This window comes from Phasianus colchicus, chromosome 5, assembly GCF_987193195.1.
Source record: "Phasianus colchicus chromosome 5, bPhaCol1.hap1.1, whole genome shotgun sequence".
Lineage (NCBI taxonomy): Eukaryota > Metazoa > Chordata > Aves > Galliformes > Phasianidae > Phasianus > Phasianus colchicus.
The window spans coordinates 60757583-60784056 of record NC_143440.1 but is presented as its reverse complement, the minus strand read 5'-3'; the positions used below and the strand labels follow the sequence as shown (position 1 = coordinate 60784056).

At 49.6% G+C, this 26474-nt stretch overlaps 1 protein-coding gene and 1 long non-coding RNA gene across 3 annotated transcripts in view; both read left to right on the top strand.

Annotated features, from left to right (window-relative positions):
* The window catches only part of LRFN5 (leucine rich repeat and fibronectin type III domain containing 5), a 48559-nt gene extending 46559 nt beyond the window's left edge, over positions 1-2000 (top strand). For both annotated transcript variants that reach the window (XR_016467207.1, XM_090141966.1), the window contains exon 4: positions 1602-2000. Coding sequence is in view for 1 of the 2 variants with exons in the window: in XM_090141966.1 (XP_089998092.1) it covers positions 1602-1711 (110 nt within the window). In the remaining variant the exon portion in view is untranslated. The remainder of the gene's footprint in view (positions 1-1601) is intronic.
* Positions 2001-13415: 11415 nt separating this feature from the next.
* LOC149917985 (uncharacterized) lies at positions 13416-19064 on the top strand. Its single transcript, XR_016467391.1, has 3 exons — positions 13416-13470; positions 13650-13740; positions 18850-19064. It is a non-coding gene; the product is annotated as an uncharacterized LOC149917985 (long non-coding RNA).
* The last annotated feature ends 7410 nt before the right edge of the window (positions 19065-26474 follow it).

Genomic DNA, 26474 nt, shown 5'->3' with positions numbered 1-26474 from the left:
GTGTTGGACAAAGGCAGCGCTGGAAATAAGAACGAACGTGCCGTATTCTGACTGTCTGCTTGGATGTGGTCGTGGCATTGCTTTCATGGCAGCATGGATGGAACACAAGTGTGCAGGGTAGGGAGTCTGGAATGGGTTAAAGCACCCACACTTTGCATCAGTAATGTGAGCCAAAAGGCAGAGCTTTCTGATCTTGCTGATAGTGAGTGCTAATGCCATTGATTTACTCACAAGAGCCAGGCGTGAAGGCTGATGCTGTGGCAAAAAGGAAGCTTAGCTTGCAAGGAAAGAATCTAAAAAAGAAAAAAGCAAACACGGCAAATTGTTGGTTGCAGAGAGACGATATTGAAGCTTTGTCTGTATGAAAATAAACAGAATGAGCTCTGCTGCCTCTGTCATGTTGGAACAAGCCACGTCTGCCAGGTCATTTGAAGTTGTTACTCGGTTGGTATCAGCCTTCAGATTGCTGACAGCTGTTATCAGTTGATATGGATTGTTACCAGTCTGCAGGCAGGGACAGGTCAGTGCTAGCTCAGTGCTGTCCCTGGGACTTCCAGCGTCTGGGAAGGGCTGGTGGCACCTCTGGGTCCCCCTGGCCTGCAGAGCCCTGCAGAGCCCCTCAGGAGTGGTGCTGAGATGGAGAGCAGTGGCAAGGAGAACGTTCACTGTGCACTGCACTGTGTATGGGGTGCACGCACCTGCTGGGAGCTGCTGGGGCTATTAGTGATGTGGCGATGGTGCTGCAGTATGTCCTGACACTGTGGAGCCACACAGGCAACTGCTGGGTGCAGAGCATTGCCATAGAACTGCGTTCTGGGCACACAGCAGCACTGCAGCCCAGGGGAGCACGGGACCTGGAGCTGCCTGGGTCTCCCTGCATCACAGGGATGTGTGCGTGTGCATGTCTTGAACAGGAATTCAATTTGGACAGGAAAATGAGAAAAAGAGTCATGGTTCCAGTACAGCTCATTTCTCCCCATGCTCTCTTGGGCCGAGGGTGGTGGGCAGGGAGTCTTGCAGGCCCTGGTACGTGGCTGCAAACAGCTGGAGAGCTGTGTCCTGCAGCAAGCCATGGCCACGCTGGGTGCAGGCCTGGTTGTATCTGGTGCTGAGAGGTAAGTGGGGCCGCAAGGCCGGCAGCAGCGAGGTGCAGGGCTGCAGTTGCTCTGTGGAGCTGCAGGTCCCCACACTCCCATGGGACAAGACCAACAGTGTGGCTGCTCAGGGACAGATGGGCACACGCTACACGTTCTCTGCATGGTGACTTTTCACTTGCATGTAAGCTTGGCGAGGGCCAACGCTGGGCTCCTGTCCATCCACTGCTTCATGTTGGTGTTTCACCTCTGTGCACACTTCCAGTACTGTGCAAAGAGGTGAAATCGCTGTTGTAGAAAAGGGCTTTGCCTGTGGGGAGTCAGGAGCAAATCTAGAGAGTGGGGAGTTCTCTAATTGTGGAGAAGTGAATGTTCCCATTCCTTGCCATGGGTGTTGCTATCCCTCTGTCCGTCCATCTGTCTGTGTCAGTCAGTCTGTCTGGTGGTTGCAGCACGGTGCTGGGCACTGTGGGCTACCCTCACTGTCTCTGTTCTCTCTTTGCACAGAAGCTGGGGCTGACCTGAAGGACGCCCACACTGCTGCACTCCCTGAAAGCAGTTGCCCCAACGTGGTTACGCGGCAGAAAACAAAGCGATCCCAGTGCACCAAGGATTGATGTCACACCGTGCTCACACTGCCCAGACAATTTCTTCAAGTCACAGCTGAGGCCAAGAGGCTTTGGAGGTCGGCGGTGTCGGACAAACATTCCTTCCCAGCTCACAGATTCCCCATCCCCATCTGCCACATTCAGTCTAAATACCTTTTTTTTCTGGTGTCTGAGGTTTTTATAAAACTAACGATGAAAACTTGGGTGGCAACAGCTGCAGTACCGCTTGTGTCAGACGTTGCCAGTGGTGAGTTCACAAACTGTAACCATGGTAGCTTACATCACTGTAACAAATAAATGTTTTACTACAACGGAGCTGGCACTGGGCTGATTCGGGGCAGCGATGCCCACTGCGGCCGGGTGCTGGCACCGCACAGTCCTGCAATGCCGACCATGCCCTGCACTGTGGGGTTGGAGCATGGGGGCAGCCAGGGGCTGAGCGGAGAGCTGCAGCCCTCCCACCCATAGCACTGCAAGCCCCTGCCATCCTGTGCAGCACTGCTGGGTCCTCCCATCACATCTCGCTTCTCAAACAGGACTGAGAGCTTTGCTTTCCTTCCCTCTCACTAAGAGTTTTATATGGCTTCCAGACATCATTGTCACTTCTGCAAACACCACAACTCATCAGCCAGCTTCAGCGTGGCTTCTGCAGGACAGCTGGTCTGTGTTGTGTGTTGTCAGTAGGGCCACTGATGTTGCTGCCCTGTCATACCTCCCAAGGCTCACAATAGCACTAGTCACAGCAGCAGCTGTCACACAGGGACAACTGCATCTCCCCAGGTTGCTCCGAGCTGCCCCCAGAGCACCATGGGCTCTGTATGAGGCTGTCTTGGGCAGGTTGGAGGCCCCTGGATGGGCTGTGGAGCTGCTGGGCTGCGCAGTGGGTACGGGGCTCACCCTGGGGCTGGGAGTGTGCAGGAGACACCGGGTCTGGCCTCCAGAGCCAGGGGCGATGGTTGGGGTGGGACCCTGCAGGAAGGCAGTGTGGGTCTGCTAAGGGGACACTTGGCAGCATGGTCGGGAATTGGACTCATGGCAATAGTTGTCTGAGGTTTTTCTGGCACTGCACACAGCCTGAATTTACATGGATTACAGCCACAGCAGGTGATTGTAATCAGCAGTTGGGTTTTCTGGAAAGGGATGAGCTCAAAACAAACCACTTTTCAAAAATACGTTTGATGAAAACAGTTCACCAACTGCTCTCGCCTTGCAGATGCAGGTGCTCCCCCAGCCTTGCAGCACTGTTGCCCTTTCTCCCAGGAAGCAGATGGCAGCCCGGGCTGCAGGACAGCCCAGCAGTGTGCAGTGTGATTCAGGGAAGGAATGAGAGGTGCTTTCCTCCTCTGGACATTCTGCACTGGGCTGCAGAGCTGTTTAAGCCCTTATAAAACAACAAACTCAACATTCTTCCTGCAAAGTCTGTATCAGCTCTCAGGATTTTGTTTCCCATTAATGCTGTGTTATTACTCTTATTTGATGACTTCAATTTCAAGCTTTCATGCACATAGTGGATGTGCTTTTCCCTTGCTGATTCTTTTTTATGTCCTTTTAATTAATTGTCAAGGTAAGTTCCACCTGTCAGCTCAGTATTAGTTAGAAATCTGTGTGTCACTGTGGTCAGATTCGCTGAGGTTGTGAATCAGGTTTTGCAAAAATACCTACAATGTCTATGGAGCAGAGTGCGCCAGCTGCACGCTGTCATCAGCAGTCTGCTGCTGGACCAACAACAGGGGACGGCTTCAGCCACGATGGCTTAATGGCATTCCATCTGTACAGTAAGAGGGTGGAGGAATAGCATCACACCAACAAGCAAAGATGACCTGCTGAAGAAAGATAGGATTTGGATGCTTAGTGAAGAGTCAAACCAATGTTGGCAGCTGAGAAAGCCCAAAGTAAGTGGGCCACCAGCAGCATTGCCTTTACCCCAGCAGGTGCTGCCATGGCCAATGCTGCCTGTATCTGCTGGTGCAAGTGGCTGGTGGGACACGGGCTGAGGAACATGGGCTGCAGGGACCTCTGATGTCCCCCAGGGCTGGGCAGTGCTCACAGCCACCCCTGTGCCCAGCAGAGCAAGGAGTGCATCAGTAGTAGCACATGCTCAGGACAATGCATCTGCAGGCACTGAAGACAGTGGAAATCTGAGTGGGTAGAAGAGATGAGCATGCAGCCCTGTTGAGCCCAGTCACCACTGCCCAAAGCACCCTCGGTGAGGATGGTTGGTGGCTGCCTTGGTGCCCATGCTCAGCTCCTGCACTCCAGTGGTGCACCAGGGAGAGCTGCTCAGGAATTAAACTCTTCTTTTGCAGAAATCTGCAGACCTACCACAGTCCTGTTCAGCTGTTGTTGTGTCTTGGTTTGTTTTTATTTTATTTTTTTTTTCAGTGGGAGAAAAATGAGTTGAATAAAAATTTGTAGTCAGAGAAAAAGGAAACCTTTGAGCAGCTCAGGACTGTCTGCGGGCAGCCCAGGTTGGAACAGATCTGCAGCAGGGATTCCTATCTGCATTGGCCATGCTCCACATGCACATCACTTGCTGAAGCCTCGGGCTGTACCCTTGCATTGGCACAGGCCTCCTTCCTTTATGCCTCACCACATGTGTGCTGCAGCCAAGGGAGTGGGTGCAGCTCTGCTTGCTGTGGTGTGGCCCTGATGGCTCACAGCTGGTTTGCAGCATGGGCCAGGAGCGCCTCTGGGAGCATTGCTCTGCACTGTGAGCCTCCTGTTCCTTATGCCCCTCCTCGTAAGCCTTCGTCCTGCTGCATCCATGACAGCGTCATCTTCACAGCTCTGCACACAGCTCTGAGGAGGCACGGACCAGAGAGCAGCTGTGGGTGTCGAGGGTGCTTCCTTGCTATTAAACAAGACTGAGTTTAGCAGACTCTTTGAACAACATTTTTTTTCTTTCTATATTTTTCAATGTCTTCAAAGCTCTCACTTCAGGTGGCCCCCCAGGCTGCCCCCCCCCCCCCCCCCATAGCAGCAGCCAGCAGAGCAATCCCTGCAGGGGTCTGGGGGCAGCTCATGGCCCAGGAGGGCAGGAACCGCCTCCTACCTTTGCCATGGGTAGCTTCAAAATGTTCCAAAAGTGTTTTTTGACCAAGTGAGTGATGAACACTCTGAGAACAGTATGGGAATGTGGAAACAGCTCCCCACTTTTTTTTGCTGTCATTGAAGTGGATGTTCCCAATATTGCATTGCACTGAAGGTGGCTCTTCAGCTGCCACAACTGCAGCTCACTGACAGCAGACACAAGGAACTCCTTTTCCTGCAGTGATGAAGACTTAAACCAAGAGATCAAACACACAGTTTTAATATTGGCAATTTTATGAAAAACAAAAACAAAACAGCCTGATCTGTGAATAAAGCCAAGCAGACATGGAGAATCCCCAGCAGGGTTTGCAGCTCCCAGGCATGGACAGCATACAGGGGAGGTGGCCCAGAGCTCTTCTGGAGCACCACGGAGTGTGGCTGCTGGCTGCAGGGCAGTGGGCGCTGCCAGCTGTGTACCTGTGGTCCTGACTCGTGGAATCAGACTCCACAACCCAAAGTTAGATTTTGAAGCAGGTGTGTTTTAATCACTGCTGCGCAGGCACTGGGTGCAAGGGGGATATTTCCACCTATCTTGCCCAATGTAAGGAAGAAGCTTGGTACAGATATAGGCCGAACGAATACACAATCAGTGGAATTCGCATACATATTCATTATATTCCTGACTTATCAACATATGGTTCCGCCATGAGCAGTGGGGGTCTCCTTTGCATGGGAGAAGACCCATAGTCTCTGACAGAAGTAATCCGATCCTGACCCATTCCTTGTGTAATGTTGCAACAGAGTTTCCAGATGTCCTTTTCTTATCTGACCACACATCCTGCTTACCTACATTCCTAAACAAGAGTTAATCCTTATCTTGTCCTCTCCTTACTCAGTCCCACCCAGCAGCGGTGCTCGGCGGTGCTGGGGCAGTGGAAGCCTTCAACCCTTGGGCACCTCCTGAGGTACCACACACTTTCCAGAAGAGTTCTCTAAATTCTCATATAGACATGCTATCTGAGGCAGATTGGTTCCGCTTTGACACAAGGCAACAATGATAGATGTCAAACATGCTCCCAAAGAGGCTACAAAGACAGAAATGCGTGAGATAAGGAGGAATGCAGCACGCTGCTGTCAGCACCTGGTGTAGACATCTCACAGCAGATTAATGACCTTGCAGCCCCTTATTTTTCAGTTATATTAGAAGTAACGTCATCCTTTCAAGTTAGAGTAACCACTGCTGTATCTGTGCACAAACTTTCAAATGTCAGTAATTGTACAGTTCTGAAACATCCATTCTTTCCTCAGTCTGGAGTATTCATCCCTAAAAAAAGTCTGACCTTTAAAGTCCCAGAACCTGAAGGGATTTTAAAACTCATTGAATTTAACATGTCCAGCCCCCACCTGCGCAGACGCGTGCTGCTTCATCAGGAACAGTGCAGAACACACTTACCCCTCCTCTCTTTTCGGTCACTCCATCATCACACTGTATTTCAGTTTCAGCAGCTTTGCCGTTTCCTTGAAGGACGAGCACAGTGCTGGAGGTGTCTCAAGGCAGCACATCACCGTGCCCAGCAGTGACACTGCTCTGCAGCCTTTATGGTTACCACATGCTGCCCACACAAATATGTGCTCTGACAGAGGAGTGAGCCAAGTGGCTGCCACATAACATCCGTGCAAGGGGAGACCCCGGGAACTGGGCTGGCATAGTCAGCACAAACATCCGTGAAATCCCCTCTTAAAGTGCTGCTATACAGATTGGCTCCAAACTCTCCCCTCCTCCCCTCAAAAGAAAGGCAAACCTGGAAAGGAGAAGGCAACAACCCCCCATAAGCAGACATCTCAAGTACAGTTTTTATGATAGGCTTGGGCATTGAAGTGCGATGAGCCCAATGCCAGCCAACAAGCAGCACCTGCTGCAGCCAGCGAAATAAGGATAAAAGAAGGCGGCTACTGCATCTCTTAGCATGATGCAAAGTCAGCACAGCTGTGCCTGGGTGTGCTCATGAGGCTGTGCTGGGCTGCAGGGACTGCCTGGGACCATCCTTGCTCATAAAGGTGCACGTGTGCATCTCTGTTCCCCTGAGAGGAAGAGACAGGCTGCAAAAAGGAGTCGTTGTCCCAAGGTATGACCTGGGCAGCCTCCTCTGAGAGAAAGACAAATACAGGTTTAGTGCTGATGCTTTGCATGGCTTCTGTGAACATTTTTTTTTTAGATTCTCTCCTATCCCTGTAAAAGGGAACTACTGACAGTAGAACTCTCTACAGTAATGCAACTCAGCTCCTGGCTTTTTTGGGAATTAATGGACTGTAGGAAGACAGCTCCATTGCAGTGTGGTTTTGTGCACTGGTGTGAAAGCTACTTCATGCACTTAAGCTTCTGATGATTCACAGAGCTGAGAACTGCTATAGGAGGGCAGCTCAACCTTCGTGCATCCTGCTTTCATGTTGCTCTGTTGTTCCCCAGCCTGAGGGGAGGCCGTATGGCTGCTGAGGTCTTGGTTCTGGTTAGCACTCAGCTCTGGAACTGAAGCCTTTTGCTTCCCCTGGCTAAACCAATGCTGCTTTGCTTACTCAGCTCTGGTTTCCCTGTCTGGAACAGTTGGGATGAGGGGTTTTCTCTTGTGCCCCTGCTGGGTTTTACTCTTTGATCTCATTGCTTCTGCATCTTGAGGGGGAAGGGGCCTGGCAGCTCCAGGGCAGTCTGGGCAGTGAGCTTTTATTTTTCCTGCATCAGCTGCTGTGCAAACACTTAAGAGAATGTTAATTTTGTAATTAAACAAACAACAAAACAACATTAACAAAAGAAAAACACTTGCAGCTTTCTCAGAATGCTTCAGCTCTGACCCAGCAGAGCCCTCCCAGCAGCTCAGTGCAGCCCACCTGCATGTCATGCAGGCTGTCTGCTGTGGAACTTTTGCAGTCCTTAAATAGGGACTGTATGTGCCACAGCACAGACACAGGGCCCTCTCTGATGAGTAACTGTGCTGCAAAGCGCCGCTGCACACTGCTGGTTTGGAATATGCAGTGCTGCTCTTCCTGTTACTGCGATGCTGCCAAGATGATGTGGAACTGTGCACATCTGTAAATTCTGTTTTAAATGATGTTGAAATGCATTTTTCCCCATTACTCCACTGTGCTGTGTGGAGTCAGGAGATGGATCAGATGGTCCCTGTGGGCCCCTTCTAACCCTGGGTGTTGTGATTATCATTCTAAGGTCAGTGAAATGCAATGGCACGTGAGTCCCTGTGCCACGTGCTTTGAGCACTGAAAACTGTGTGCCTGGTCAGGCTGCTGGGATAGCACTGCAGGAAATGGCAAAAGCTGACGTGGGCATGGCCATCACCTCTACAGGTGCAGCAGCTGGTGGGCTCTGTGCAGACACCAGCTCAGGTTTTCTTATTTCTGCCCACACAGCAGCAGAGTTCCAACCTTCTGCTGAGTGGGGCACAAAGGCAGGGTCAGCCCTTCTGCCTGCTGCTGTCCCAGCACAGCTGGCACACATTTTGCAGGGCATCACGTGCTCGGTTCTGCTTTGCTCCTGCTGCGTTTTTACTTCACGACTACCCATCCAGCTGCTGTATATTTCTGCCTTCACCCCTCCAAGTAAACAACAACAGGAGCTGATGTTGCATGGCGGCAGATGGAGCCTAGGAAGTGCTGTCTCTGCTCAGTGTTTGCATGGTAAAGAGCAAACACTGCCAGCAGTTACTGATCTTTAGAGACATTGGTGCCAGCTCCATGTCGAGAAGATTGCTGCTGTACCTCTGCCACGAGGAGCCTCGTGCAGCACCACACCCAGTAGTGCATGAGGGGATATACTGATATATCCTCACTGATGCAGTGCTGTCTGCATTGCATTCTGTGCCATAACAAATGCTGTGCTGAGGAGTGGCCCAGGAGGCCCAGGATTGGGAGCAGCAAGGAAGAACCCATCTGCTCCCCTGCCTCTGACTGCCAGGAGAGAAGTGGTCTCAGCTCAAGGAATGGGGACTGTGGCAGGGCCTGCAGGGGTCCTGTTGGTTCCCCCATCACTGAGGTTGCAGGCACTGCCCCATTCTCCCCAGTGCCTGGGCAGCAGTAGTGCTGGCAGTGGTTTGGGAAAGGGAAGTCTCGATGAAGTTGGCAATGTCTTGCCAAACCATGCAGGTCGCAATGGAATGAGATGGCATGAGAGAAAGACTTGCAGAGGACTGTGTATGTGCTTTGGTACCAGGGTTGTTCTTCATTGTTGCCTTGTTCCTTCTGGCTTCAGACCTTGCTGCTTTACCACTAACATTCTGGGCAGGCTCAGCACTCTGCCTCTGAGCAGAAATGCAATGCCAGCTTTTAAGCTTTTTGGAACACAGTTCTTCCCCCCTTTTCAATCCCGTTTTGCTTTATAAGCCCTCCATAGCCCATATTAGCAGCCTGCTGTGGTGCTGGGGCCTGATGATGATGGGGCTTATCCTGGTGATGCTGTCAGCACTGCTTACCCCAGAGCCCCTCTGTGGAATACAGAGCAACAGCAGTGAGGGATTGCAGCGCTATTTTTACTCCTTGTTTGCCTTTGGTGACAGTGCAGGTGCTTGCTTGGATGGGAGTGTTCACACAGCTCAGCCCACATCGAGGTATTTCTGTGCCAGGGGAATGTGTGGGCTCCGCCACAGCACCGCCGATGTCTGGCACAGCACAGCCCTCTGCTCAGGGAACGGCTCTGCAGGGGAAACCCCACTGCTCCTGTAGGGCTGGGTATGTGCTGACTGCACTGTGCTGCATCACTGCCTGTGTTCATGCCCTGCAGTGGGTGAGGAGGTGCTCATGTGCATCCTGTGCCTGCAACAGTGAGCCCAACACTGCTGGCATCGGCAACACTGTGCTGTTCCTTGTCAGTATCAGGGTCATTCCTTATCATAACCAGAGCTGTGATAAGGAACAGGTGGGCTGACGGATTTCTGGAGTTGTTTGTCAGCGCTCTGCCTGATTCTTTGGTGGTATCTCTGATCCAGATGGGGCTGCAGATCCAGCTGCGGATTTTGGCACTGCTGAGGATGATGGGAGATGTGGCTTTGCACAGAACACTTGGGAGTCCAGAGCCCCCCACAGCTGCTCCCACTGTGCACCTGCCCAAGGGACAGCGTTGTCTGCAGCCAGTGGGTTTCCCAGTAAAGAGTGAGAGATTCCATGTTCGGGTGGCACATCTCCCAAGAAGTGGCACTTTGGGACAGAGGGCTTTAAAATATGGTCACGCTCTTTATGTATGTTTAAAAAGAAAAACTGGGGGTGGAACGTGTGAATCAGAGGAAAGGAATTACCTGCACTGTGCCCAAGAGAGAAGCGGAAATAAAGCGTGGGTGTGGGGAGCAGATATGGGAGCTGTCTGGGGCAGTGGCCCCGTGGTGGGGACTCCAGTGAGAGCAAACACCTCTTCGAGCAGGAATCCAATTCCGGGAGGAAATACAACCCAGGGCCTCTCACTCTCTTGCCTTGAGCCTGTTGCTTCTGCCTCTGCTGCTTTGAAGTAACTTCTATATGGCTTGCAGAGTGAGCAGTGAGTCAGTGCATGCAGTCTTCTATCCCAGCGTGCCACCTACAAAGCTCCTGGAGGTGGCTCTGAGAGAAGAATGTCTTCATCACACCAGCAGTCTGTTCTGAGGTAATGTATGGGAGTTCACAGAGGGAGCCACAGAGGGAATGAGTAGTGTGTTTAGGAGGCGAATATATACATGTAGGCACTGACAGAGCAGTAACCTGAGCCAGTCCCCTCCAGCCATTTTGTTACTGCACACAGTGCTTGCTGAGGGGCTTTCCTTGGTATCTGTCATGGTTGCAGCCCCACTGTGTCGCTTTGGGCTTGCTTGAAAGATGCTGATGGTAACATAAGGGAACAGTTTTGAAGGACAAAGTGTGAGTCCTGGGGCCCCTTTTTAAACATAAGTAAACGATGGCAATGATAACATGGGGACCAGCGATGCTGCAGTTGAACATCTTGGGAGATAAATCTTGGCCACCACAGGTCCCAGCTTGTGCAGAATCTCTGGTTCAGATGCTGCTGGGTCTCAGCTCCTAACATGATACTGAACAGTTTCCTGGTGGAGCAGCAGGACAGCACTGAGCAGTGCAGCTCAGAGCCTCGTGTGGCCCATGCCTTTCTGTGCAGCGCCTGCTGAGCTGGTGTCCACTCATTCTTCTCTGCTCCACAGCTGCTATTTGGAATGTGGCTGTTCCACCTGGGAAATAGCTGATGTCGTCTTAATGATTCTTCCTGTTTGGCTCTTATGTCAACAGTAACTGAGGAGCAAAATTAAGTGTCCTTAATAGGCCCTTGTGGGGATCTTATCAAAAGGCATTTACAACTCTTCACTTTCCTTCTGCTTTGGATAAAGAGCAGCTGTAGCACCAAACAACGGACTGTCACAACGCTGACTGCCACTCTCATTGTGAGAAGTGCCTCAGAGGATTTTTCAGAGACCGGATCTTTTGTGAAAAAGTTTTAATTTGTGATTGCGATGGTGGGTGTGCTGCAAGCAGGAGCACCTGCTGTGAGAACAACGAGCTCTTCTATCTCCTAGTTCTCACCGCTGAGTCTCTCCCCTGCTGCCTGGTTCACATTCTTCGTGCACACATCCCCCAGGTAGTTGACAAAGTCCATCTCTCTAGGTAAGCAGAATCCACATATTGGTTGCCAAGCCAGTGTCTCGTGCCATATATCTGCCAGATCAGTTTGCTGCTTCTTATGCAGCTCTGGGTGCAGATGTGTCTTACAGCCTTTCCCTTTGGTTGCCCATCCTCCCTCCAGTGATCTCCCCAAGGCATGATAGCACACAAATTAACACCCAGCCAGTCTCCTCTCTCAAAAATACGCATACTCTGTTCTTTAACAACAAAAGCCTATTTTATGTCAAGGGTCCTGAGGTGTGTCCCTTTGGTACAACATTCTATCATACAAAAACAACGTGCCATCTCCCACACCACGGCACTGCCTGCAGTGGAGCCGGGATAGCGGTGGGGCGGCTCAGTCGGGGCAGGGTCTGTCCATCGCTCCTCCCGGGGAAACCAAACCCTATGGTGCCTCCCAAAAAGTAAATCGGCGTCACTGAGAGAACAGAGCGGGTCTGGCTGGAAGTGGTGGAGGATTCCATGCTGGGATTTTTGGTGAGGAGAAACTAGGGATGGAGCAAGTTTATTTCTGGTGGATCACGCTTGCACGGTTTTCAGCGTGCCGGGTCGTGTTCTTCCCAGAGCCAGGCAAAAGCATTCCTGCCCGAGGGGCGACCCGTGCAGCCCCATCGGTGCCGCAGCGCAGCCCGAGCCCCCGGCCCCGAGGTGCCCCGGGGCAGCAGATCCACGTCAGATCCACGTGCCCGGCCCCAGCCTGCAGGCCCGGCCAGCGCGGCTCGCTCGGCTCTTTGTTCTCTGATAATTGCCGTTAAATGGGCTGCTGCTCATCCCGCTGCTATTCGCTTCGCCTCTCTTCCTTCTCCCCAGCTGCGAACCTGTGTTTGAAGCAATAACTGTGTTTAAGAAATAATAGAGTAAGTGGGAGGAACCGGTGCTTCCTTCTGCTTTTCCCGATCATCTGCGTTTGATGTGAAAAAGAAACTGTCGTCTTTAACGGCTCTCCATCCCCCGGTCATTTAGTTCCTCTTTCTTGGGATAGCTCCCTTTGCTTTAAGTGCGTCTCAGCATTACTCATCCTTACGCCCTATTCAGAATCAATGAGGCGGGGAGAAAAGGGAGATTTACATGAGAAGCAGTTTGTGTATTTTCGCGCAGTTCCTTGGAGCGTCCGCAGACGATGATCGGGGCTGTTTCACGAGCAGGGTACCCAGCTCGTCTGAGTTTTCTTTCACATGAATCTCCCTTTTTCCTCTCCCCGTCTGGCCCCGCGTTCAGCTCCCTGAGCTTTCCCACTGCTGCGCTCGCTGATACCGAAGTCATCAAACACTTTTCCCATCGAAACGCGTTAGGCAAATAATTCACCACCGTGGTGCTTTTTCCCGTGAAGGCTTCTGTCTTACACGGCTTCGCTAAGATGAAGTGAAACTTCCCCCAGCGCAGCCCGTGGTACCGGGAGCCCCGAGCCGGGCAGCAACGGGGATGGATCGGAGGATCAAACGCTCCGGGTGCGAAACCCAAATCGCCAGGATTTGGAGCAAAGCTTCGAGGGAAGCCGGCTCTGATGGGTGACATCTGTACTTTGCCCTCTTACGCTCAAAAATCTTTGATGCTAATACTTCTAATTATAAATACTGTGTTGTAAAATGTGGAGTTTTGGGTATCCTTCGGTAGAAAGTGTTTGGAGAACTGAAAAAACAGAGACGGGCAAAGGGATCTGCGTGGTGTTACAGAAAGTCACAAACCCAAGCTGAAAGGAAAGGCAATTGTAATCCCTTTGGAGCTGTTTTGAACCAGAGAACACACACGGACTCTCAAGTGTACATCTAGGTGCTGTGAGTTGTTGTCCCTGGTGGAATTTGAGAGCCGCAGAGATGTGGCACTGAGGGACATAAGGGGGGGAGAGGAACCTTTAGGTCAGGGCTTGAACTGGCGGTGGAGCACCTGTGAAGGGCTGTGGCTGCCCAGGGAGCACAGGAACGTTGTTTGCAGCTGTGCTCCCAGCTGAGCAGAACGGCTGGACCCTGAGAGGAGCCTCCGTGGGCTCGTATAAGAGCCAGCCACTGGAGGGAAACCTCTTGGACCTGGGCTGCTTTCTCAGGAGGTGCTCTGTGTGGTCTGAGAGCCCCTTCGCCAGTGGGGTGAGTGCAGCTCTTCTTTGTCTTTCTGCATGTGGCTGTTGGCCTACCTGTGAATACTTTGCTTGGTGTTGCCAAGAACCTTTCAGAAGCAATTTAGCTTCTTTGTGAGCAGAACAGGGGGTGTTGTGGGGTGGGTTGGAGTTGGACTTGGTGATCTTAGAGGTCTTTTCCAACTTCAGCGATTGTATGATGCCAGCAGCACTAATACCACTCACCTGTCTTAAAGGATGAGTATTTACATCTACGCTGTGAATCTGTGGTTAGCTCCAGGTGAGTTTCAAGTTGGGATCAGGGCTTGGGGTGCTCCTCCACACCACTGCTCCAAAGGCTTTCCTCAGGATGGGGTGAGCCTGTGTGTTCTCTGAAGTGCTGCTGCCAACGTGACTGGGGCAAGGCTATGAGTGCATTGTGATTAAAAGTTTAATAAGTTAAAGGAAGCTCTTAATTGGTGCAAGAAAGAGCCTTATTTGTAAGATACAGCATTGCATACTGACGTGCCAGTGTGAGCTTTCTGAATTCCTTTTTTTTTAAACAGTATAGCTTTAATGGTGGATAAATCTGAGCACAGATCTGGCTATTGCTCTCAAGATGCAGGTTCTTCCTTCATGCTGTGTTCTTTGCTCACTGGTGGTGGAGAGTGGGGCAGTGCTCTGGGCTGAGCTTGTGCTGTGAGCAACAGCAGCTGCTGGTGGTGGTTCCTGCTCCCCCTGGCCAGCTGGTTCTGCTGTGGTTATTCCTACCTAACAGTGATGCAGGCGGCTGCACTTTGAGGCTGCATCTCTGGTTCCTGCAGAGCTGTGATGGAGTGGATGCCTGCACTCTGGCTCCCTGCTCCTTCCTCCTGTGGCTGTCTCCTCCTTCCCTGGGCACTGCTCCTGAGTAACTTAAGGTGCCTTCTCCTGGTATTCTTCTCCATACAGTGAATTACCCAATATCTCGTTAAATTTAAATGTGCTATTGCTGAGTGCCATGGGCTCTGTACCAACAATGTAGTACAGTGTCCAGCCTTGCATGGACTTTGTGTGGTGCAGATGACTTCAGCTCGTGTTCTCTGGAACAGCAACCACCCCGTGGCTCAGTGCCAGCTGCCTGAATGTCCTCTGACATCAGCTGGGCTCCTTTTTGTTAATTACTTGCCAGTGCTGTCAGGAAGGGCTGCTGGCCCTAAGGGGGCCCCTGCCCATGGGTTGGTGCTGGGAGCTCTGCTGCGGAACCCCAGCCAGCAGGGTTGGCTGTGCTTTTAATGATTGATTTAAAATGAGGGTTAGGTAATTTGGAATGTAGGTGTTGTTAGTGCTGTTGTAACTGGACTAATAACAACTGGCTCTTGTATTTTGATTAGGCCAGTAAAACATTAATTAGAAGAGCAATAATTTCTTGACACCTTGGATGTGTGCTCCCATTTACCCATAACAAGATTTGAGTATAATGAATGGAGTGGATATACTTTTATGGGAAGCCATAACACTTCCTCTGAGGGTTCACAGGATGATTCCAGCTAATTGTCCTTGAATTCATTCTGGAGAAAACTCTCGGCTGTTACATGGAGACAGTTTCAGGCATGGAACATGATTGTTCAGTGGGGATAACCTGCCAGAATTTCTGCAAAGTTCTGTTTAATGTTCTGGCATTCCTCCTTTGTTTCTGCTAATGCCAGGCTGTGGTTATCATTACGGTGTCATCTGCCTGGAGTGGGGCCTGTCTGCTCACTTCTTGTACAGAAGCAGCTCCTAATTTCCTAATTGCTGGATTAATGTTTTGAGCTGTGAAGTTAAACAGAGGCAGAACGTGGCACAATGGCCCAGCTGCGGAGCGGCAGCGCTCTGCCAAGGGAGAGGCAGCGTCGGCTGCGTTGCCAATTACGTGGGATCCTCTGTAGCTTTGGTTCGTAATTTGCAATCCATTCACTGGGATTATTTTACAAACACATAAGAGCAATCACTTTGACGTGATTATTCACACACATGGAATACATAAACATAGAAAATGAGATTTATGGATCTTAGTGTGACAACTCTGCTTTCCTTGCTTATTGAAGCCCCTCTTCTCTTTTTTTTTTTTTTTTTCTTTCTGGCATTTCAGTGCAGACAGATTTTAAAACCTCAGGATATGAATAATCATCCTTACAATCTGATTTCTATTACCTTATGTGAAGAGCTTACAGAGCTCTTCTTGCCATTGAAGTTTTCTTGTATTCTGTTTTTGTTGGAGGCTTTTTTGTTAGGAAAACAGATGCGGAGCAGGGAACAGATGCAGTCACAGAACTGATGTTTTGCAAATCCTTTAACGTTTTCCACTCATACTGATGTAAAACCCATGATCAGACTATCAGACTGCCGACATATGGATCTGTGCAGTCTGTCAGGAGCGGAGGAGCTGGGGCAGCCAAACACAGTGGGATGTGGGCAGGAGTGAGAGCTGATACACGGAAATGGGGATGCTCCCCACCAGCCTGGTGGCATTGTGCCTCAGCCTGCACCTCTCTCCCCTGCTTCATCCTATGATGCCAGGATGGCACTCGGCTGCAGGGAGCCCCTGCACTGTGCTTGAGCTCCCTGTTGGTCCCCAGGAGCCGTTCCAGTGCTGACATCTAGCACGACCTCTACAGGTGCTGAACCTGAAGTTGTAGCTGACTAAACTTGTTCAAAATCTCATGGTTTGGGTAAAGTAAATGAAGGAAGTTATCAGGCATCTGAAAGAAGTGCAGTTATTGCACAACTTGTGCCGAAGTCCTGTTGCTTATTAGCACAAGAAAGCAAACCTGAGCGTGGGGCAAAGCTAGTGGCTATAGGGTCTCATTCTTCTTGCTGTGGGCAAAGAGTTGTGAATGGTGGGGAAAAGCATGCAGAAACCCAACATGGAGAGTAAGGTTTGGGCTGAGAGCATCTTGAGGAGCCGGGTGGCCCCAGCTCTTTGTGGGGCTTTGGGGGATTTGTGGCACCTCCCACTGGGGAGTGCAGCCCTGGGGCAGTTCCAGTACTGCTGGTGCTGCAGGTGGGGCCAACAGGCTGATGGCAAAGGGCCTTTGGTTTATTGTGTGCTGACTGCAAAGTCCCAATAGCCACATGGTTCTGTCAGGAACAGAAATGGTTTAGTGAGCTGAGATACCTCGCTGTGGGAAATCTCACCGTGCTTTTATATTATTTAATTCCTTGAGAGAAATGTTGTAAATTATATAAATTTGTTATTTTATAGCCTTCTGGTCTCCTTGCAGAGTGCCTACGTGTGGCCCCAGGGCAGGCACTGTGCTTCAGCTGACAGCTGATGTGCTCCTGTTAACTTGCTGATGCCACAGGAGAGGCTCATTAATTGCATTGAGGACTGATAGGCAGTGGCTGAAACGTGTTATGATTATCTAGAAATGGTGCTATACAAGCTGACATGAGTTTAAAAAAAAAAAAAAAAAAAAAAAAAAGAAGAGCTGGTCCTGGCAGTTGTCCTTTGTGCCCATTCTGAGCCCAGCTCTGCTCAGTGCATGCTGCCTACTGGTGTGGGATGTAACAGCAGCTTGGTGTGCAATGCTGCTGTGTGTGCTCTCATGCAAGGATCACAAGATGATGCTTTGGCACTGTACACCTGAGAACAGCTCAGCTGAAGCTTAGGGAGGGACTGAGGTGTGCTGCTGAGAGCCACCTGTGTGCTGGGCTCCCAGCTCCTGCGCCAAGGGAGGATTGGGTGTGGGAGGAACGGTTGAGCACTGATGGATTTTATTTCTTTAGAAGTGAATTTATAATGCTTATAATGTCTGTGGTAAAATTAAAATACAGGAAGCAGACACTGCCCTATGGGTGCCTTTGGGCATACAGAGAATAGAGCAAAAGAAAATGATTTATTTTCAGTTATAATTTAAAAGAAACTTTGCTAATTTTGGGAGGTGTATTAGCCAAAGCACGAGTGAAAGAATAACGAACATTTTCTACATTACTGTGATTTGTTTCCTTTTGCCAGGACTGGCATACAGCTCAATGCTAAGGCCATGCGATAGGCTCACACCAGAATAACACTTAGAAAAGGGTGATTTCTGCATTCATGAAAGTGAAGGGAAGAATCAACTTGTGTTTTTTTCGGAGTAGTAGGAAACAGCAAGTACAAAACAGAAAAGGAAAGCAAAGCAAGCCACCTAATGCAGTGCCATTACAAAGTAATAGTCTCTGAGCTCAGAGTCTGTGCACAGGGATCTGGTCTCCAGCTGATTTTGTTAAGTGAGGCACTCTCCTCAGTGAATGCACTTCCAGAGGGAGCCGGGTGTTGGGTTCTTTCATATAAATGCTTCAGCAGAGGGAACCCTGGAGTGCTGCTTTGGGGCCATGGCTTGCATTTCAAGTGTTCTTACAGAGTAATGTCTTTCCTTTGTGGAAAAGCATCCAGACAAAACTTACCACAGTGGTGCTGCATGGCTGTTCTGCACAGACATCCAGACCAGAGCATTTCTTAAAAATAATTGGCTTTCTGGGATCTTGGCATAACGCACTGTGCAGACAGGGAAAGGAATGTCTGTGCCTGGCCTTGTGCCCCTGGAGGGCCTTGCTGACCCCTGCTGACACGGACAGGTTTTGCCCTTGTTACTGAAAATTGTAGCCAAGAAAACTCTCCAAACCAAATGATAGTTCAGAAAGCTGACATGAGTGTATTGCAGCACTGGGTGCACAGGGGATTTCTCCTCCTGGCATGCATACCAAGGACAAAAGCACACTCCTTATAGACATTAAAAAAAGAATATTTATGTCATTTCCAAGAATTGCCCATCAATTTCCAGGAAATCTAACACTGTTTATACCTATATGTTTGCCAAACTGCCTCAGCACGAGGTACTGAATTGGGTCTCTGGTGGTCCCTCAATTTACCCATGCATGGTACTGATGTTAAAGAACATCCTGTTGTGCCTTCTTGGCACACATGCTGCTCTTTGACGTGTAGGTTTATTTATTTGCCTGGGGGCCCCTTCTCCCACACACGGGTCTGCCCCCACTTTGTCTGCAGCACAGAGGGATCTGCTGTTTGAATTGTTCAAGCCTTTGGCACCAGTTTTGTTCTCATGAATCTTCACTACAAGAAAGCAAATATATCTTTAGCGAAGTAACAGTGCCTATAAATCACTGGGGAACCAAAGGGTCTTCCAGAGCCCTGCAAAAAGCTCTGCAACCATATTTTGCTGTTCATCCTGTGTGGGACATGCTGCCCTGCAAAACTGCACAGCCCCAGCACTGAGGAGGGTGGGACTGGGGGTGGGATGTGGGGGAACATGGTGCTATGCTCTGAGATAGAGGAAGAACACTGGGCTCCCTGGACAAACTTCATTTTCTTGAGTTTCATATTCCCACCTGTGGATAGAAATGCTAAGGATCTTGTCTGTCACATTTTATTAATGTTTAATTACAGCACGTTGCAGACAGACCATGTTACACACATGTGTTTTTGTGTGCTGCACCCACTGCAGTGGAGCCCAGCTCATACCAGAAGTCGTTGGAATGTGAAGTTCTTAATCCCAGTCAAAGCCTCCCCGTGTTTGTCTCTGAAACCTGGATGAGGTTTCTGTTGCTGACTTTCTCTTTACATGCTCGGCTTCTTACAGACTTCTGCCTGTTGGTCTCAGCTGTACTTTTTGCACTGTACTTCAATAATGTGACTTGGATTATAACAGAAATGTGAAAATGACATAAAGCTTGCTTTAATGATTATTAAATCCCAAGAAAGCCATACGTAGCATTGGGTATAACATCTAGGGAAAAACAAACGTGCAGATCACAGCTAGAAGCACGAAGTGCACCACGAAGCTGAGTGCTGCCTGTAGGATGCGTGGTGCTGCTGGCACCCAGTGGGAACAGAGCAGGAGGAATACATCCTCTGCCCTGACCTTGGTGCGTGCTGGAAGTAGCATCACCTTCACATGGGAACCCTCTGCTTAATCATCGCTGTGGTAGGAGTTGGGATTTCCAAGGGCCTGATGAACAGCTTTGTGTCTTTGTGACAGTACCTGCTTATGTGTTGTGTTCCTGATAGGCGACTTGCCGAGCTAAGAGGCTTAGCACGACTTGTGCCAAACCCTTGTGTACCTCCAACCAGATGAAGTGCAGCCCACGTGGCTCCTCGGCTCCAGGCTCCCAGCACCTCAGCCTCCAAAGAGAGGCACGCGAGGACCACGCTGCTTGTGGGTGAGCCACATATTGACTGGACTCCATTCCCCCATCCGAGTTGTTGATGAATATGTTGAATAGCACTGGTCCCAGTACTGACTCCTGTACTGGCATAGGATGTAACTAGGGAAAAAAGCCTCACAGTTGTCTTCTGACTTACCTTGTGCAGAACTTGAACAAGACCAGAAAACTAATAGAAAGCAAAGAAATAAAAGGAATTAAGAAAAAGAAAGGCACTAGGAGGCCTTTGTGTGCATTCTTTCATACACGGACAGGGAAGAGAGACCTCATTGCTCCCTACAAATCCCTGACAGGAGATTGGGGTGAGGTGGGGGCCGACCTCTGCCTACAGGTAACTGCAATGCACCACGTGGTGTGAACTGAGCTGGAGTGTCTCCACCTGCATCTTTGCTGCAGTTGTTTCCAATTGCTCGGCCACTTAGTTCTATTTTAGTGATTCCTTCAAAGGCATTTTGCTTGCACAGGTGTCGCTAAAGATTAAGGTGACAGTATGAGGTGTATTATTTGGAGCTTGTACTTCCCCCACCCCCAGGAAGAAACGTGGCCCAACTGTCAAAGCTTTGCAGAGCTGGCAGCTAGGAATAAAAACATCTTTTAACAGCTCTTTTAATCTAGCAGAAAGAACGTCTGGTGAAAGCCAGACAGTGGAAGTTAAAACCCAGCAAACTCTAACTAGAAAGAAGCAGCAGGTCTTTAAAAAGGGCTGTGATTAACCACGGCTGCAGTTTGCTTTGGGGCTCAGCTACTGCTTGGGGTCTTTACACCAAAACCTCTTGGGCTGTTGGGTTGCTTTGTGGAAGAGGCAGCCCTGAGGCTGGGGAGTTTGGTGCATTCCCCTGTTATTTCCCCAGTATCCTGGTTTGCAGGGGCCTCTCTGCAGCCACAGATGAGAAATAGCTTTATTTTGGTGGGGTTTAGAACTGTTGTGGCACAACAGCAGTAGAGAAATTGGCCCTTTGGCCTTCTGTTGTTTCCTTGGGTTTAGTGATCTAGCAACATTATTAGCAATAATTGCTATGAAAATGGCTGAGATGTACAATAGGGTGATAATTCACTACTCATTTATTACTGGCAAACTTTATTGTATGACAAACTGAGCTAGTGGATTAACTGTAGATGCAATATATCTAACAGTAAATGAGCTGTTGCAGAGCTGAATCCCCAGAGTTCAACCAATAGGCATGCTGGGTGCTGAGTGGAGATACCAGCCGGTTATTTCTTCCTTGGCAGGTCGCACACACCAGTAATTCCAGCACTCTTGCCCTAATGAAGTTCCCGTTTTCCTCTCTGTAAACTTCTTCAGCCTTGTCTATAATAGCTGAGCTCAGTGCTGTTTCCCCTGCTTCTCTTGTTACCTTCTGAGACATCTGGCAACTTTGGACATGGCAAAACTGCTTCTCCTTATGGTTATGCAAGGTAGCAGTTTGCTTTTTTTTTGTTTGTTTGTTTATTAATTTATTTCAAAAAGTACAATGGAAAAAGGTCAGATATTCTAAGGGGTTACTTAATGCACAATCTTTCAAGTCAATACATGAGTTACAAGCCGATATGTTGCACAGAATCACAGAATGGCCAGGGTTGAAAGGGACCTGAAGGATCATGAAGCTCCAACCCCCTGCCACATGCAGGGCCACCAACCTCCTCATTTAATGCTAGACCAGGCTGCCCAGGGCCCCATCCAACCTGGCCTTGAACACCTCCAGGGACGGGGCATCCACAGCCTCTCTGGGCAGCTCTTCCAGCACCTCACCACTCTCTCTGTAAAGAATTTCCCCCTGACATCCAACATAAATCTCCCCTCCCTCAACTTCAAACCATTTCCCCTTGTCCTGCTGTTATCTCCCCTTTCCAAGAGTTGATTCCCCTGCAGTTTGTAGGCTCCCTTTAGGTACTGAAAGGCTGCAATGATTCACCCCGCAGCCTTCTTTTCTCCATGCTGAACAAGCCCAGCTCCCTCAGCCTGTCCTCATAGGGGAGGTGCTCCAGTCCCCTGATCATCTTTGTGGCCCTCCTCTGGACCCTCTCCAACAGCTCTCTGTCTTTTTTGTACTGGAGGCTCCCCACTTGGACACTTGCATTGCTTTCTACCTGATTTGAGTTAGATGGTGAGCAATTTGGTGTAGGAATGGTCTTTCTCTGAGCAGTCAGTGCTCAGTACAACCATTTCCTTAATGTAACTGAAGGATCTAGCTGCTTCCATGCATGTTGTTAATGCTGCCTATGAAAAGTAGTCCCTGAAGTAAATACAGACTGAATTGTCACTTCTAAATCAATCTGTGAGGATTATATGAAGTTCTGTATGAATTAATAAAGCCTTAGGGGTAACATTTCAAGGCTTAACATTTTCAATACAGTAAGTTGAAAACCCCTTAATCCTCCTGAAACTGTTTGTGGCGTTGACTGAATGTACCACTGCAAAGTCCCAGTTGTGGAGCTGGGTTTGTGAGGTGGTGGAACCCTCTGTGCTCCTGATGGCACCCAGGGAGCTCCTGTGGGTGCCAGCAAAGCAGTGCAGTGCTGATAGCAAAGCACAGTGCTCAGCAAAAGAAAACAAGCCAGGGGCTGACCTCATTGGCAGAGTGCCCCATATCCCCTGACATCTCTACAAAATCAAGGCTGCCGTGGGTTCTTGCTGTGTCACAGCTTTCCCAGAAGATGTAACTTTCACATCTCATTGCAGTGATACAGCAAAAGGGACCTTCCCTTGGAAGAAGCCAGGTGTGACTTTGGTTGGTAGCAGTGTAGAACAGCAGCCTCCCTGGAGGGTCATGCAAACCTTAACTGCTCGCAGCACCATTCTGAGATTCCCCCTTGATTTTCAGCCTGACAGTCCCCTGGGAATGATATGTGGGCAACTCCCACAGCAGGGCTCAGGAGTGCTGCAAAGCATCTCTGCAAGCAGTGGGCATAGCTGTGAAGCAAACGTTGGCATGCAGCACTGGAATGCCCTTTGGGCTTTGATTCTTGTCAGTTTTGTCAGTGTGGGTCAGTATGCAGGAGCCCTTGATGTGTGTGGAGGAGGTGACTGCTTTCTCTCTCCCTGGCAGGAGCTAAGCTGGCTGGGCTGGTGCTTGGAATCACAGCTCTCCGGTGCCCCCAGCCCCTGCCTGTGCCAGAGGGCTCTGCTTTGCTGGAAGGAAGAGAACCTGTGACATTGAAGAGCTGACCCTTTCTTTTCATATGCAGGTCCTGCTGTTGGAGATTTTGGGCTGCACTGCAATCCCCAAAGATGTCTGTGGAGACTGCTCGAGTTTTGTCCAACATCTGATGGAGGGGAGGTCCCAGTTTTCTAATTTGAGGCGCTGTTGATGCAGTTGTTCTCAGACATTGCTCCCCTGTAGCACAGAGGCACAGTGCACATCAACTCCTGGTGCTCATCACTGACCTCTGTGGGTGTCTTCAGGAGTGCTGTTCTGCAGTGTGACCTCTTGAGCAGCCATGTTACAAATACAACACACCAGACATGAGACATCAGACTTGCTTTTAGAGTGTATTCCTTCTACTTGTAATACAACCCAAAGAAGTCTCCTTGCCTTTTAAATAGAACGGTGCCAGGGAGTCCTCCCCTTTCTCTGTGGGCTGTGCGCTCTTAGCATTCCAGAGCTGAGTTCCTCTCTGCCCCTGCTCTGCGTTATGGCTGCAATCACAGCCAGAGCAGGCAGACACCGATGGCTGCCAGGTGTTTGGTCTGCATGATCTTAAAGATCTTTTCCAACTTTAATGATTCTATGGTTCCTCTTGCTGCTGCCCTCACAGCTCAGCGTTTCCCTTCTGTCTTTGTTTACATTTTTCCTTGCTGCCCAGCCTTATGCTCCCTCCCTCGCAGCTCTGTGGTGGCTCCTGCATAAGGCCAACCATGGGGTCACAGCTGCAGCTCACACCAGGAGCTGGGCTGCAACCCTGTGCACCTCATCTGGGTACGTGAGGAGCTGGGAGCAGATGCTGCGCCCCCTTCCCCTCCTCTTTATCTAGTGAGGATGTATCAAGCTGTAGCCCACTATGTAGATCATGCAGACCTGGGTGCAGGAAACACGTTCGCACTGTTGGCTCTGGTTTAGTGCCAGTCTCTCGTGTTGTGGGTCTGCCAAAACTTGAGTGGACATGGCTGTGCTGGTAGGGCCTGGGGAGCTCCTGCTGCAGGAGATGGCCTGGAGGCCTCCCACGGGGAGCTGCTGAAGCGTTTGTCTCGTGGCTGAGTGCTCAGGCAGCTGCACCACTTTGTGCAGCCATGTGCTCAGCTCCTCTCACCTTCCTTTGGAAGGAAACAGCAGTGCAACGCCTGCAGTGCTGTATGAGCAGCTCTGCCCCGGGCCTGGAGTGAGGCACAGCTGTGGTGCAGAGCTGCACTGTCTGTGGCTGAGCTCAGGGTTCACGCACTGCACGACAGCCACAAACCCACGGTGCCAAAAGGCAGACCGGCACTGCGCTGAGCCCTTGCCAGGTCAGCACTTTGTGTTTTTATTGTTGGAGCAGGAGGGCCCATTGCCTGCCCTGGGCTGGCAGCTGCCCCCTCCTCAGGGTGGGATGAAGCACTGCTGCTGGCTGAGGGCACAGCGAGTGCAACTCGGACTGGCACTGCCCTCATCCTCCTGCAGCAGTGCTGGCAGTGATTGGCACTGCCTTTAAGTGCAGAGGCTTCTCGGAGCGTTTGCCATCTGGTACCACTTACCACATTAATCGGAGTCTGAGGGCTGAACAAACCATGTCTGACTTGAGATTTCAGAAGCAACTGGAGTTCTACGTTCCAGACGCTGGTATTGATAGGTCTGAAGTTCTGTGTTCATATCACTGCTTCTGTGGGAGGAAGAAAAAAGAAATCCCTGAGAGCCAAATCTGAAATCAGAACTTGGACTCATTTTTCACGCTGAGTTTTGGCAAAGTGTGGTGTCTGCATTTCTGACAGTATTATGGTTTAAACTTTCATGACCCAAACTGAAAAACACACCTCTGGCAATGCTTTAATATTGATAGGCAAAAATGTGATTCATCAACATCAAACTGTTTAATTCATTAGCCCACAACTTCTGTGTAACGTGGGAATACATTTAAAAGAGTGAGATGAGACAAAGTATTAATTATGCAGTCATTGCACAAATTAATAATCTTATGCCGTACCGATCTTTGTATGTATGAATGCTCTAGAACTGCCTTCCTGCCATTATTTTTAAGCTCTCTGAGGTACCTGTGGGTACTGCGAGTTTAAATAAACTTTCTCCCATGTGATGGGCAGAACTGAACGTGAGACCAATGTAACACAGCTGTGCTGTGCTCAGAGGTGAAGCTTCTCCTGTTTCTCAGCTTCCTCATTTCTATTTGTGTGTGTGATTCTTGTAGGCAATTGTCCATATGAATGTCACTGAGGGTTTTGTGCCCTGAAATGATTTTGTTGCCTTTTACAGTACTTTCCTTGACTACATGTGCATGCTGATGTTTGATTCCCAACCCACCTGAAATGCTGTTTGGAAGTAAGAGGAAGGAGGGCTGGAGCAGTTCTTGAGGGAATTGGCGTGGGGAGCCCTGGCTGTGCCCCCACCTGGAGATGGTCCAGGAGGGGCCAGGTGCTGCCAAACCCTTTGGACAGGTTGAAAAATGCTGTTTGTCCCCCTGACAGAATCTGGATTTTCATCTTTGCCATGTTGCCGATGTTTAATTTTTAATTGCTCTGCAATTTGATCATCTCCATAGTAGAGTATGAAAAATCTAAGTTTGACCTGAAGAAATGAAAACTGTCGAATGCTCTTCAGACCAGAGCTTGAGCCGAAAGCCAGACTGAGCCTTCAGACACCCCGAGCATCCTTCATGCAGCACAGCGCATGCAGAGGGGCCAGCAGGCATCAGCAGCACGTAGCTTTCGAGAGCAGAGGGAGCCTTTATCCTGCTCCAGGGGTCTGGGGAGCAAGCTGAGCCCCAGAGATGCAACGGTCTTTTGCTTCACACCATGCCATTAAAAAGTTGTGAACTGTGGTCCCTGAGCTGACACGAAGCTGAGCTCAGTAGTTGTAAGAGCAAAGATCTCAAATTGCATCCCGCTGTGCCTGTAACATATTGGTTTAGGTGAGAGTTAAATTGGAGCCGAATGCTACATGCTTTGGCTGGGGTAATTTCTCCAAGAATGTTTTCCTACATTAGGAATGATAGTGATGATGCTCCTGTTTCTTGGCTCTTTCCTACTACTGGCTGAGATTTCATCTGTTAACTGCTTGTTACTAAAAACCCACAATCTGCTTTACAGCTACTTCACACAACACTTCTTTCTGACAACTTTGTGCTCATGAGCTTTGCTATTTCTATGGTTTAATTGATTTTACAAGCTAAATTATCACATTTCTGTTCCTTGACAGAGGCGCTATTTTATCAAGCAAGTTCTTTTTTTTCTCAGATACTCTTTTCAGTGACTTTTACCATTCCCACAGGCCGCCCAAGGGGTGCTGCCAGGGGTGGCCTGAAGGTTCCTTCAGCCCCGAGAATGCTTGGGCTGCATTTGCTGCTTTACATACTTTTGTGTGGCTTCAACAAATTACTTTTGGTAAACAAATTCCTCAGCTGCTTCCAGTAAAAAGTTGGAAGCACTTATGGATGATTGGAAAATCTGATCATGTGGTTTTAAATGCACGGGTACTGCTCACTCCCTTCATCAGGGATGCTGTGGTAGTAACACCCAGTAGACTCTGATGTGAATGAGTGTGTATGACCATATGTGTATAACCATAAAACAGTGACAACTACGGTCTGTATTTTTCTAATCATTTTCTTATCCCAAAGTATTTAGAATTATTTTTAAACAAATTTCAGAGCTTTTCTGTTGGTGTTTGTCCAGCTGGAAATGGATGCTTTGGGTAAATGGGGAAA